Below are 13,369 nucleotides of genomic sequence, written 5' to 3' on the forward strand. Positions count from 1 at the left end.
CAATATACCAGTCGGCCTTTAGACTGTAAAGGCATATGAGCTTTGTCAATACGCATTATTTCACCTTTTACAATGCGACGCAGTGGGGGAGCGGATTGGGACTGGAGATTCTGGTATTAAAGGAAATTGAAGAGTGGGCCAGCCCTGGAAATAAAGACTGTGCTCTCAGGAGTCTGGAGCTGGCGGTGCTGGCATTCGGCACGATGCTGAGGCGGTTTTAGCAGTAGGCGATGCTAGTGCTAGACGCGCTCCTGAGGCGGCGCGCTGCTTAGGCGGTGCTGGCGGGGGACGATGCTAGCGACCGACGGTGCTACGGTGGACGACGATGCGAGCGGTGGGACGACGATGCCAGCGGTCGGACGGTGCTACGACGGGTGAATGATGCTGCGAGGGGTGAACGATGCTAACGGTGGACGATGCTAGCAGTCGCACGATGCGAGGGGTGGACGACGATGCTAGCGGTCGGACGATGCGACCGGTGGGACGACGATGCCAGCGGTGGGATGACGATGCCAGCGGTCGGACGATGCTCCTAGCGGTGGGACGACGATGCCAGCAGTCGAACGACGATGCCTGCGGTCGGACAACGATGCTAACGGTGGACGACGATGCCAGCGGCCGGACCATGCTGCGACGGCTGAACGATGCTGCGTGGGGTGGACGATGCTAGCGGTGGGCGATGGGAGGGCTGGACGACGATGCTAGCGGTGGGACGAGGATGCGAGGGGTGGACGAGGATGCGAGGGGTGGACGACGATGCGAGGGGTGGGACGACGATGCTAGCGGTGGGACGACGATGCGAGGGGTGGGACGACGATGCTAGCGGTGGGACGACGATGCCAGCGGTCGGACGACGATGCCAGCGGTCGGACGACGATGCTAGCAGTCGGACGATGCTGCGAGGGGTCGGACGGTGCTGCGAGGGTTGGACGGTGCTAGCGGTGGACGGTGCTTAACAGTCGCACGATGCGAGGGGTGGACGACGATGCGAGGGGTGGACGACGATGCGAGGGGTGGACGACGATGCGAGGGGTGGACGATGCTGGCGCGGTGCGCTGCTGGCGCGGTGCGCTGCTGGGTGTCGGCGGTACTGGCGGTCGTGGATGCGCTCCTGAGGCGATGCGCTGTTGATCCGGATTTGCCGGGGCTCCACTTTCCTGTAATTAATTCTCAACGAGGCCAGCAGCGTTTCAAAGACATATCAGAAGACGCGATGGATACACCCCCCTCACCCGTTTGAATTAACTGAATTTTTAGTCCAGGTAGATTTTTGGCGAGTAGGTGCGACCTACTTGCACGATACAATCCTATTACTCCTATTGCATGATGCAATCAGCAAGAATTCACCACCGTGGCGCAAAACCCCCCTCTTTGCCTGGAGACCGGGTGGACGCTCACACTGCAGTGTGCACAGCGGGAACCCGAGTCCTCTGAGATACCTTCGAACTCACCTACTGTCCCGCAGGTGGGGACACGTAGTTGCACAGGTGGAACTTTATCCTCCGTGTGCAGCTCCAAACTCCTGAGAGCACAGTCTTTATTTCCAGGGCTGGCCCACTCTTCGACTTTCTTTAATTAACACCAGAATCTCCAGTCCCAATCCGCTGGCATCGTCGTCCGACCGCTGGCACCGTCGTCCACCCCTCGCAGCACCGTCATCCGACCGCTGCCATCGTCCGACCGCTCTCATCGTCGTCCACCGTAGCACCGTCGGTCGCTAGCATCGTCCCCCGCCAGCCCCGCCTAAGCAGCGCGCCGCCTCGGGAGCGCGTCTAGCGCTAGCATCGCCTACTGCTAAAACCGCCTCAGCATCGTGCCGAGTGCCAGCACCGCCGAGCGCCAGCGCCCTCAGCCCTTCCCCGCGCCGCAGCGAGGGACCGAACCCGTGTGCCGGCACATCGGGATCAATTGCGCACCGCCCGCCGCCAGCGCCCTCAGCCCTTCTCCGTGCCGCAGCGAGTGACCGAACCCGAGCAGCACCGACCGCAGGTCCGTACCGACACACAGCCCCGTTCCGCTTCTGCAGAGACACCCGCACGCTCCACAGACCCACGCAACTCAGCGGATTTAACGCTCTTCCCGCCCTTACAGAGACTCGCACAGCACGCAGGACACTTGCTGGTTTTGCCGCACATTTTTCTGGGCTCTGTGCCTGCCCGTGGTGGCGGAGCAGCCCACGGAAGTTCCCGCTCCCTCAGGTCGTTTCCCCCGTTTTTGGGGAGCGAGGGGGAAAAGGGAGGTCGTTATGAAAATCCCCTTCCCTCACCAATATACCAGTCGGCCTTTAGACTGTAAAGGCATATGAGCTTTGTCAATACGCATTATTTCACGTTTCACGCTGCGACGCAATGGGGGAGCGGATTGGGACTGGAGGTTTTGGTATTAAAGGAAATTGAAGAGTGGGCCAGCCCTGGAAATAAAGACTGTGCTCTCAGGAGTTTGGAGCTGCACACGGAGGATAAAGTTCCACCTGTGCAACTACGTGTCCCCACCTGCGGGACAGTAGGTGAGTTCGAAGGTAACTCAGAGGACTCGGGTTCCCGCTGTGCACACTGCAGTGTGCGCGTCCACCCGGTCTCCAGGCAAAGAGGGGGGTTTTGCGTCATGGTGGTGAGTTCTTGCTGATTGCATCACGCGATAGGAGTAATAGGCTTGTATCGTGCAAGTAGGTCGCACCTACTCGCCAAAAATCTACCTGGACTAAAAATTCAGTTAATTCAAACGGGGCGGGGGGTGTATATCCATCACGTCTTCTGATATGTCTTTGAAACGCTGCTGGCCTCGTTGAGAATTAATTACAGGAAAGTGGAGCCCCGGCACATCGGGATCAACAGCGCATCGCCTCAGGAGCGCATCCACGACCGCCAGTACCGCCGACACCCAGCAGCGCGCCGCCCCAGCATCGTCCGACCGGTAGCGTCGTCCAGCCCTCGCATCGTGCGACTGTAGCACTGTTCACCGCTAGCACCGTCCACCCCTCGCAGCATCGTCGTCGGACCGCTCAGCACCCTCAGCCCTTCTCCGCGCCGCAGCGAGTGACCGAACCCGAGCAGCACCGACCGCAGGTCCGTACCCGACACACAGCCCCGTTCCGCTTCTGCAGAGACACCCGCACGCTCCACAGACCCACGCAACTCAGCGGATTTAACGCTCTTCCCGCCCTTACAGAGACTCGCACAGCACGCAGGACACTTGCTGGTTTTGCCGCACATTTTTCTGGGCTCTGTGCCTGCCCGTGGTGGCGGAGCAGCCCACGGAAGTTCCCGCTCCCTCAGGTCGTTTCCCCCGTTTTTGGGGAGCGAGGGGGAAAAGGGAGGTCGTTATGAAAATCCCCTTCCCTCACCAATATACCAGTCGGCCTTTAGACTGTAAAGGCATATGAGCTTTGTCAATACGCATTATTTCACCTTTTACAATGCGACGCAGTGGGGGAGCGGATTGGGACTGGAGATTCTGGTATTAATGAAAGAAAGTTGAAGAGTGGGCCAGCCCTGGAAACAAAGACTGTGCTCTCAGGAGTTTGGAGCTGCACACGGAGGATAAAGTTCCACCTGTGCAACTACGTGTCCCCACCTGCGGGACAGTAGGTGAGTTCGAAGGTATCTCAGAGGACTTGAGTTCTCGCTGTGCACGCTGCAGTGTGCGCGTCCACCCGGTCTCCAGGCAAAGAGGGGGTTTTTGCGCCATGCGCAAAGAGGGTGACCCCAGCAATGGGGCAGCAGCAATAGGAGCCGAGTGTCCCCACAAAAATCCCTCTGCTTCCACTTTCAGAGTCACACACCTGGAGTAAAGCCCCACCAGACCCTCCTCCCACACTCCAGGCCTCAGTTTCCCCACCTTGAACAGCTCTCAGAGAAACAACGAGTGGCATCACCCCGCTTCTTCCATCACACCCATTATCATCCCCCCCCATACTTCCTCTCTCCGCCACCAATATTGGGTGGGGGGGACACACCAACAGACACAACCCCCCATTACCTGCATCCTCCAGGGGACCCAAGCTCCCCGAGCTCCCCGCTTCCCCAAGACCATGTAACCATCCTCATCCTCCATGTCACGGAAGAACCAGGAAGGCACAGGGCCGGGGACACAGAGTAGGGGACAGAAAACCAAACCACTGACGACCACGCAGGGCTTTTGCTGTCAAGGTACAAACTGTCAGCAGGGCCAGAGCTTCCTGCCACTATTGCAGCTAAGCAGCCCCAAAACTGCCAGGGAGAGCAGCCCCAACACCTGGTAAAGGCCACGGGGGTGCTTTTCCTCTAGAGAAAGGAAAATCAGCATATAGGGCTGCTGCCTGCAAGGAAAAGGAGAAATTAGGAAAAAACCTCTTTCACCCATCGTGGTTTAACCCAAACTGGCCATACAACCACGACAGACACTCGCTCACCCCCTCTCCCACCCCCGCCCCAGGGGAGAGAAACAAAAGGAAAGGGAAAAACTTGGATTGAGATAAACACAGTTTAAACAACTAACAAAATACTAATACACTACTAGTAAATATAACGATAAATATAGCTATAAATACAGCTATAAAATAAATCCCCTCCATGTGCTGCCACTTCCCAGAAGTGGGGGGTGGGAAGGGAAAGGACAGGGTTGCCTTCAGCAGGCGCCTTCTGGAACAGACAAGACAACCATGATAATTTACCATGTTTTAAGAAAAAATTTAGTAGAAACATAGCAACAAGGTCTGTACTGGTCATGTGTGCCACAAAATCCACTTCACACCCTGGCAAACGGCCAGGGACCTCAGCCAAGCTCTGTGTACCCATCTCATCTGGCAACAGCACCTTGAGCTCCATCACCACAGCGCAAAAGCAGAAATAGGCGAATTGCTCAAAAAGCAAGACGTGTGCTGGGCTGGTCCCAGGAGAAAGAAACCAGTTCTGTGCTTGAGGTCCCAGATCACACAGCCACAGTGGCCCTGATGTCTTCCAGTCCTGCAGGTTCCTCAGAGACCTGGCAGAGAGACGCTGCTGGGACCAGCAGCACTACAGATATACAGTTCAGAAGGAAATTCCCAAGCCACTCTGTGTTAATAGCAAAGGCAAAGTTGTGGACTTCCCAGCAGGAAAAAGTCCTTTCTCCCCATCAACTATTTCACATCAGAGCTTGGGCCTTGCTGCAGAGATAATGATGGGTCCGGAAGCAGTTTGAACTCCAGAGATCAGGGTAATTCAGCCAGAAACAAGACTCTTGGCCCTTCAGAGTGATCCTGCAAGAATAAGCAATGACACTGTTGGTACCCTTGGGGAAGCAGCTCTCCCCATAAGTGCCTGGAGGGAACAAGGGCTGCCTGCAAGGGACAGGCCCTGTAGCCACGTCCCACCAGGCCCCTGCCCATCCCAGCACAGGACGGTCTCCCTGTGACCCTGGTTCACAACGGGACTCACGTGTCATTGAAGATGCTGCCGTCCACCCACTCCAGGCGCCCGTCCTGTCTGCGCAGCCCAACCCAGTAATCAATGTTGCCCCTGAGGCGTGATAGAAACTCCTGGGGAGGAAAGAGAGAAGCCAACAGTCAGGAGCTGCTGCTGCCCCAGAGTGTCCCTGTCCCAGCCCCACACGAGGCCCCAGGATGGCAGCACCTCCCACCCAACGGCTGCTCCACCAAGCTCCAGAGCTTCTGCATGAGCTCCCCAGCCTGGCCAGCCGCACTGGTCCTGCTCTGCTGGAGCTCTGCTGTGCTTGCAGTCCCGCTGAGCTCCACGCGGGAGGACACGCACCCTGGGCTCCAAACTGTACCTGAGCCTCCTTCCCTCTGAGGCCACACGCCAGAACTGCATCTGTGTCCCTAGAAGCACCTCCAACCTCCCAGCACCAAGCCCGAGTTCTGCACCCAACCCAGACCCCCCCACACGGCCACAGCAGCCCCTCACTCACCATTTCCCACTCCCTCTTGATCACAGCCAGCGAGGCCCCGAGCGAGGAGCACCGCTCCCGGCCCTGCTCCCAGCTCCCCTCCTCGCTCGAGAGGTAGTAGCAGACATTGCGGTACCCAACCCAGTCGTCAGGACAGCCCAGCACGGCAGCTGCACGCCCTCCATCTCTTCCTGCTGGAGAGGGAAGGGGAAAAGGTCAGAGGACTCCTCTCCACAGGGACCAGGGGACACAGCTCCATGGGGCAGGGAAGGGGGCAGACCCAAGCTCCCCACACGGGGATCTCCCATTTGCTGCCAGGGACCCACAGGGAGCAAACACCCCAGGGGTTAACAGCCTGCCCCAGGGCACAGCCGGGGGTGTCCCTGCCCCTCCCCAGGAGCCCTGGGCCAGGGCAGGGGCACAGCCAGCCTGAGGGGCTGGCCCCAACACGCTCCCCCCACCAGCCTTGGCCTCACACACCAACGCCTGCCCCAGCCCTGAGGGGAAGGGGCCGCATCCAGCCCGGCGGCACACACGGCTCCGTGCTGAGGGGCCGCACGCAGGCGCCTGCTGCTCCCTTACCTGACAGCACAGCAACGGCCGCTGCCAAAACCAGGACCAGAGCCACAAGCACAGCCAGCACCAGGACATACACTGGATGCAGCGTGCACCACTCACCTGGAGGAGGAAAAAGCCACCAGCAGTGAGGAACCGTGCTGTCCCAGAGCTGGCCTGGCCCTTCACGTCCCCAACACCAGCTGCCTAGGGAAGGCAGAAGGCACCCCCTGCCCAGGGAAGAGCCCGCCCCAGGAGAGCTGCCAGAAGGATGGATATGTGGTGGGGCTGCTACGGGCCACTTGATAAGGGTCTGTACTCACCCAGAGCCCTGCACGCCCTTCTGCCTGCATTGCCTGGCATCTCTTGGTGAATGGACGCCCCTTCAGCCTGGGGACCCAAGGCCTGGTCCAGTTCTTCCTGCGAGGAAACACAGTCTCGCGTCCAAGGCTTCATAACTGATGGCAAGACCTGTTTCCAGTCCAGCTTGGACGCAGTTTTATGACCACAGTCGTTATCCTCGTCTTGGCAGATTGCAGAGAACACAATGAAGACGCAGTAAATCCAGATGTCTAACTCTGCATACCTAGCAGGGCCGTGCTAGGGCCTCAGATATCAGCCACAGCCAGTCCTGGATGACTCACAGGCTCGAGAAGGTGTTGCCAGCACGACCCTGCCCTGTCCCTGATCCGCCTGTGACACTGCAGGCAGTTCCCAGCACCTGGGGATACAGAGTCAGTGATTTGAGGGAACAGCCCTTGGCCCCCAGCACCCTCCCCACCCGGCCCAGACCGGCCACAAGGCACTCGCTGCCTGGGAGCACCCCCCTTCCCACCACTCCCCCTCCCTGTACCACCACCAGCAGCAGGGCCCCGGCATGGGAAGGCGGGCTCCAGGGCTAAGCACTCTTCCGTAATGGTTCACAACACCGACTGGCTCACCACAGCTCCCTTCCCGGCACAGCTGGGAGGACAGCGGCAACAGGGGGGGCCCACAAACAGCCGCTCCTCCGTCGGCACCAGGAGGAAGAAAACGCCATCCCCCACAGAGGAAAGGGAGCGCCAAGAGGAGAGCGAGCCCGAGCCCGCGCCTCCCCCGCCGCCAGGGGCGGGTCCCTTCCCCCGCCCCGCCCGTCGCCTCGCCGCCACCGTCCCGGGTCCCGTTCCCCGCCACCACCGCCGCCAGCGCCCTCAGCCCTTCCCCGCGCCGCAACGAGCGACTGAACCCGAGCAGCACCGACCGCAGGTCCTTACCCGACACACGGCCGCGTTCCGCTTCTACAAAAAACCCCACACGCTGCACAGACCCACGCAACTCGGCGAATTTATAGAGACTCGAACAGCCCGCCCCCCCAGTGCTGCGACCAATCAGCAGATACCAGCACGCCCATGGGGATCAACAGCGCACCGCCCAACGGCCAGCTCCGCCTCAGCATCGTCGTCCGACCGCTAGCATCGTCGTCCACCCCTCGCATCGTGCGACTGCTAGCATCGTCCACCGTTAGCATCGTTCACCCCTCGCAGCATCATTCACCCGTCGTAGCACCGTCCGACCGCTGGCATCGTCCTCCCACCGCTAGCAGCATCGTCCGACCGCTGGCATCGTCCTCCCACCGCTCGCATCGTCGTCCACCGTAGCACCGTCGGTCGCTAGCATCGTCCCCCGCCAGCACCGCCTAAGCAGCGCGCCGCCTCGGGAGCGCGTCTAGCGCTGGCATCGCCTACTGCTAAAACCGCCTCAGCATCGTGCCGAGTGCCAGCACCGCCGAGCGCCAGCGCCCTCAGCCCTTCCCCGCGCCGCAGAGAGGGACCGAACCCGAGCAGCACCGACCGCAGGTCCGTACCCGACACACAGCCCCGTTCCGCTTCTGCAGAGACACCCGCACGCTCCACAGACCCACGCAACTCAGCGGATTTAACGCTCTTCCCGCCCTTACAGAGACTCGCACAGCACGCAGGACACTTGCTGGTTTTGCCGCACATTTTTCTGGGCTCTGTGCCTGCCCGTGGTGGCGGAGCAGCCCACGGAAGTTCCCGCTCCCTCAGGTCGTTTCCCCCGTTTTTGGGGAGCGAGGGGGAAAAGGGAGGTCGTTATGAAAATCCCCTTCCCTCACCAATATACCAGTCGGCCTTTAGACTGTAAAGGCATATGAGCTTTGTCAATACGCATTATTTCACATTTTACGCTGCGACGCAATGGGGGAGCGGATTGGGACTGGAGATTCTGGTATTAATGAAAGAAAGTTGAAGAGTGGGCCAGCCCTGGAAATAAAGACTGTGCTCTCAGGAGTTTGGAGCTGCACACGGAGGACAAAGTTCCACCTGTGCAACTACGTGTCCCCACCTGCGGGACAGTAGGTGAGTTCGAAGGTAGCTCAGAGGACTTGGGTTCTCGCTGTGCACGCTGCAGTGTGCGCGTCCACCCGGTCTCCAGGCAAAGAGGGGGTTTTTGCGCCATGCGCAAAGAGGGTGACCCCAGCAATGGGGCAGCAGCCATAGGAGCCGAGTGTCCCCACAAAAATCCCTCTGCTTCCACTTTCAGAGTCACACACCTGGAGTAAAGCCCCACCAGACCCTCCTCCCACACTCCAGGCCTCAGTTTCCCCACCTTGAACAGCTCTCAGAGAAACAACGAGTGGCATCACCCCGCTTCTTCCATCACACCCATTATCATCCCCCCCCATACTTCCTCTCTCCGCCACCAATATTGGGTGGGGGGGACACACCAACAGACACAACCCCCCATTACCTGCATCCTCCAGGGGACCCAAGCTCCCCGAGCTCCCCGCTTCCCCAAGACCATGTAACCATCCTCATCCTCCATGTCACGGAAGAACCAGGAAGGCACAGGGCCGGGGACACAGAGTAGGGGACAGGAAACCAAACCACTGACGACCACGCAGGGCTTTTGCTGTCAAGGTACAAACTGTCAGCAGGGCCAGAGCTTCCTGCCACTATTGCAGCTAAGCAGCCCCAAAACTGCCAGGGAGAGCAGCCCCAACACCTGGTAAAGGCCACGGGGGTGCTTTTCCTCTAGAGAAAGGAAAATCAGCATATAGGGCTGCTGCCTGCAAGGAAAAGGAGAAATTAGGAAAAAACCTCTTTCACCCATCGTGGTTTAACCCAAACTGGCCATACAACCACGACAGACACTCGCTCACCCCCTCTCCCACCCCCGCCCCAGGGGAGAGAAACAAAAGGAAAGGGAAAAACTTGGATTGAGATAAACACAGTTTAAACAACTAACAAAATACTAATACACTACTAGTAAATATAACGATAAATATAGCTATAAATACAGCTATAAAATAAATCCCCTCCATGTGCTGCCACTTCCCAGAAGTGGGGGGTGGGAAGGGAAAGGACAGGGTTGCCTTCAGCAGGCGCCTTCTGGAACAGACAAGACAACCATGATAATTTACCATGTTTTAAGAAAAAATTTAGTAGAAACATAGCAACAAGGTCTGTACTGGTCATGTGTGCCACAAAATCCACTTCACACCCTGGCAAACGGCCAGGGACCTCAGCCAAGCTCTGTGTACCCATCTCATCTGGCAACAGCACCTTGAGCTCCATCACCACAGCGCAAAAGCAGAAATAGGCGAATTGCTCAAAAAGCAAGACGTGTGCTGGGCTGGTCCCAGGAGAAAGAAACCAGTTCTGTGCTTGAGGTCCCAGATCACACAGCCACAGTGGCCCTGATGTCTTCCAGTCCTGCAGGTTCCTCAGAGACCTGGCAGAGAGACGCTGCTGGGACCAGCAGCACTACAGATATACAGTTCAGAAGGAAATTCCCAAGCCACTCTGTGTTAATAGCAAAGGCAAAGTTGTGGACTTCCCAGCAGGAAAAAGTCCTTTCTCCCCATCAACTATTTCACATCAGAGCTTGGGCCTTGCTGCAGAGATAATGATGGGTCCGGAAGCAGTTTGAACTCCAGAGATCAGGGTAATTCAGCCAGAAACAAGACTCTTGGCCCTTCAGAGTGATCCTGCAAGAATAAGCAATGACACTGTTGGTACCCTTGGGGAAGCAGCTCTCCCCATAAGTGCCTGGAGGGAACAAGGGCTGCCTGCAAGGGACAGGCCCTGTAGCCACGTCCCACCAGGCCCCTGCCCATCCCAGCACAGGACGGTCTCCCTGTGACCCTGGTTCACAACGGGACTCACGTGTCATTGAAGCTGCTGCCGTCCACCCACTCCAGGCGCCCGTCCTGTCTGCGCAGCCCAACCCAGTAATCAATGTTGCCCCTGAGGCGTGATAGAAACTCCTGGGGAGGAAAGAGAGAAGCCAACAGTCAGGAGCTGCTGCCGCCCCAGAGTGTCCCTGTCCCAGCCCCACACGAGGCCCCAGGATGGCAGCACCTCCCACCCAACGGCTGCTCCACCAAGCTCCAGAGCTTCTGCATGAGCTCCCCAGCCTGGCCAGCCGCACTGGTCCTGCTCTGCTGGAGCTCTGCTGTGCTTGCGGTCCCGCTGAGCTCCACGCGGGAGGACACGCACCCTGGGCTCCACACTGTACCTGAGCCTCCTTCCCTCTGAGGCCACACGCCAGAACTGCATCTGTGTCCCTAGAAGCACCTCCAACCTCCCAGCACCAAGCCCGAGTTCTGCACCCAACCCAGACCCCCCCACACGGCCACAGCAGCCCCTCACTCACCATTTCCCACTCCCTCTTGATCACAGCCAGCGAGGCCCCGAGCGAGGAGCACCGCTCCTGGCCCCACTCCCAGCTCCCCTCCTCGCTCGAGAGGTAGTAGCAGACATTGCGGTACCCAACCCAGTCGTCAGGACAGCCCAGCACGGCAGCTGCACGCCCTCCATCTCTTCCTGCTGGAGAGGGAAGGGGAGAAGGTCAGAGGACTCCTCTCCACAGGGACCAGGGGACACAGCTCCATGGGGCAGGGAAGGGGGCAGACCCAAGCTCCCCACACGGGGATCTCCCATTTGCTGCCAGGGACCCACAGGGAGCAAACACCCCAGGGGTTAACAGCCTGCCCCAGGGCACAGCCGGGGGTGTCCCTGCCCCTCCCCAGGAGCCCTGGGCCAGGGCAGGGGCACAGCCAGCCTGAGGGGCTGGCCCCAACACGCTCCCCCCACCAGCCTTGGCCTCACACACCAACGCCTGCCCCAGCCCTGAGGGGAAGGGGCCGCATCCAGCCCGGCGGCACACACGGCTCCGTGCTGAGGGGCCGCACGCAGGCGCCTGCTGCTCCCTTACCTGACAGCACAGCAACGGCCGCTGCCAAAACCAGGACCAGAGCCACAAGCACAGCCAGCACCAGGACATACACTGGATGCAGCGTGCACCACTCACCTGGAGGAGGAAAAAGCCACCAGCAGTGAGGAACCGTGCTGTCCCAGAGCTGGCCTGGCCCTTCACGTCCCCAACACCAGCTGCCTAGGGAAGGCAGAAGGCACCCCCTGCCCAGGGAAGAGCCCGCCCCAGGAGAGCTGCCAGAAGGATGGATATGTGGTGGGGCTGCTACGGGCCACTTGATAAGGGTCTGTACTCACCCAGAGCCCTGCACGCCCTTCTGCCTGCATTGCCTGGCATCTCTTGGTGAATGGACGCCCCTTCAGCCTGGGGACCCAAGGCCTGGTCCAGTTCTTCCTGCGAGGAAACACAGTCTCGCGTCCAAGGCTTCATAACTGATGGCAAGACCTGTTTCCAGTCCAGCTTGGACGCAGTTTTATGACCACAGTCGTTATCCTCGTCTTGGCAGATTGCAGAGAACACAATGAAGACGCAGTAAATCCAGATGTCTAACTCTGCATACCTAGCAGGGCCATGCTAGGGCCTCAGATATCAGCCACAGCCAGTCCTGGATGACTCACAGGCTCGAGAAGGTGTTGCCAGCACGACCCTGCCCTGTCCCTGATCCGCCTGTGACACTGCAGGCAGTTCCCAGCACCTGGGGATACAGAGTCAGTGATTTGAGGGAACAGCCCTTGGCCCCCAGCACCCTCCCCACCCGGCCCAGACCGGCCACAAGGCACTCGCTGCCTGGGAGCACCCCCCTTCCCACCACTCCCCCTCCCTGTACCACCACCAGCAGCAGGGCCCCGGCATGGGAAGGCGGGCTCCAGGGCTAAGCACTCTTCCGTAATGGTTCACAACACCGACTGGCTCACCACAGCTCCCTTCCCGGCACAGCTGGGAGGACAGCGGCAACAGGGGGGGCCCACAAACAGCCGCTCCTCCGTCGGCACCAGGAGGAAGAAAACGCCATCCCCCACAGAGGAAAGGGAGCGCCAAGAGGAGAGCGAGCCCGAGCCCGCGCCTCCCCCGCCGCCAGGGGCGGGTCCCTTCCCCCGCCCCGCCCGTCGCCTCGCCGCCACCGTCCCGGGTCCCGTTCCCCGCCACCACCGCCGCCAGCGCCCTCAGCCCTTCCCCGCGCCGCAACGAGCGACTGAACCCGAGCAGCACCGACCGCAGGTCCTTACCCGACACACGGCCGCGTTCCGCTTCTACAAAAAACCCCACACGCTGCACAGACCCACGCAACTCGGCGAATTTATAGAGACTCGAACAGCCCGCCCCCCCAGTGCTGCGACCAATCAGCAGATACCAGCACGCCCATGGGGATCAACAGCGCACCGCCCAACGGCCAGCTCCGCCTCAGCATCGTCGTCCGACCGCTAGCATCGTCGTCCACCCCTCGCATCGTGCGACTGCTAGCATCGTCCACCGTTACCATCGTTCACCCCTCGCAGCATCATTCACCCGTCGTAGCACCGTCCGACCGCTGGCATCGTCCTCCCACCGCTAGCAGCATCGTCCGACCGCTGGCATCGTCCTCCCACCGCTCGCATCGTCGTCCACCGTAGCACCGTCGGTCGCTAGCATCGTCCCCCGCCAGCACCGCCTAAGCAGCGCGCCGCCTCGGGAGCGCGTCTAGCGCTGGCATCGCCTACTGCTAAAACCGCCTCAGCATCGTGCCGAGTGCCAG

The 13,369-nt window shown here is 59.9% G+C and overlaps 2 protein-coding genes across 6 annotated transcripts; both read right to left on the reverse strand.

Moving 5' to 3' along the window:
- Window positions 1–4,641: 4,641 nt before the first annotated feature.
- Window positions 4,642–7,713, reverse strand: LOC136001080 (C-type lectin domain family 2 member B-like). Of its 3 annotated transcripts, none has more exons than XM_065655133.1 (6): window positions 7,674–7,713; window positions 6,744–7,141; window positions 6,448–6,543; window positions 5,887–6,059; window positions 5,397–5,497; window positions 4,642–5,218 (listed from the first exon to the last, which is right to left on the reverse strand). In XM_065655133.1, exons 2-6 carry the CDS (start codon window positions 6,874–6,876, stop codon window positions 5,104–5,106), a joined length of 618 nt encoding a protein of 205 aa, XP_065511205.1. In that variant the 5' UTR covers window positions 6,877–7,141; window positions 7,674–7,713; the 3' UTR covers window positions 4,642–5,103. The 3 variants fall into 3 exon arrangements, with proteins under 3 accessions (XP_065511205.1, XP_065511213.1, XP_065511222.1); XM_065655141.1 differs by lacking the exon at window positions 7,674–7,713 and adding an exon at window positions 7,362–7,449; XM_065655150.1 differs by lacking the exon at window positions 6,448–6,543.
- Window positions 7,714–9,831: 2,118 nt separating this feature from the next.
- Window positions 9,832–12,903, reverse strand: LOC135998350 (C-type lectin domain family 2 member B-like). Of its 3 annotated transcripts, none has more exons than XM_065651500.1 (6): window positions 12,864–12,903; window positions 11,934–12,331; window positions 11,638–11,733; window positions 11,077–11,249; window positions 10,587–10,687; window positions 9,832–10,408 (listed from the first exon to the last, which is right to left on the reverse strand). In XM_065651500.1, the coding sequence occupies exons 2-6, from the start codon at window positions 12,064–12,066 to the stop codon at window positions 10,294–10,296; spliced, it is 618 nt and encodes a 205-aa protein (XP_065507572.1). In that variant the 5' UTR covers window positions 12,067–12,331; window positions 12,864–12,903; the 3' UTR covers window positions 9,832–10,293. The 3 variants fall into 3 exon arrangements, with proteins under 3 accessions (XP_065507572.1, XP_065507581.1, XP_065507591.1); XM_065651509.1 differs by lacking the exon at window positions 12,864–12,903 and adding an exon at window positions 12,552–12,619; XM_065651519.1 differs by lacking the exon at window positions 11,638–11,733.
- Window positions 12,904–13,369: the final 466 nt, after the last annotated feature.

This window comes from Caloenas nicobarica, chromosome 1 (genome assembly GCF_036013445.1).
Source record: "Caloenas nicobarica isolate bCalNic1 chromosome 1, bCalNic1.hap1, whole genome shotgun sequence".
Lineage (NCBI taxonomy): Eukaryota > Metazoa > Chordata > Aves > Columbiformes > Columbidae > Caloenas > Caloenas nicobarica.

Bases quoted from the DNA above. Each gene is read 5' to 3' on its own strand.
- LOC136001080 (XM_065655133.1), bottom strand. From the start codon at position 6,876: ATGAAGCCTTGGACGCGAGACTGTGTTTCCTCGCAGGAAGAACTGGAC. The intron at 6,060-6,447 runs GTAAGGGAGCAG...TTCCCTCTCCAG, and splicing joins GGCCGTTGCTGTGCTGTCAG to CAGGAAGAGATGGAGGGCGT. The intron at 5,219-5,396 runs GTGAGTCCCGTT...TTATTCTTGCAG, and splicing joins GGCAGCATCTTCAATGACAC to GATCACTCTGAAGGGCCAAG.
- LOC135998350 (XM_065651500.1), bottom strand. From the start codon at position 12,066: ATGAAGCCTTGGACGCGAGACTGTGTTTCCTCGCAGGAAGAACTGGAC. The intron at 11,734-11,933 runs GTGAGTACAGAC...TTCCTCCTCCAG, and splicing joins AAGGGCGTGCAGGGCTCTGG to GTGAGTGGTGCACGCTGCAT. The intron at 10,409-10,586 runs GTGAGTCCCGTT...TTATTCTTGCAG, and splicing joins GGCAGCAGCTTCAATGACAC to GATCACTCTGAAGGGCCAAG.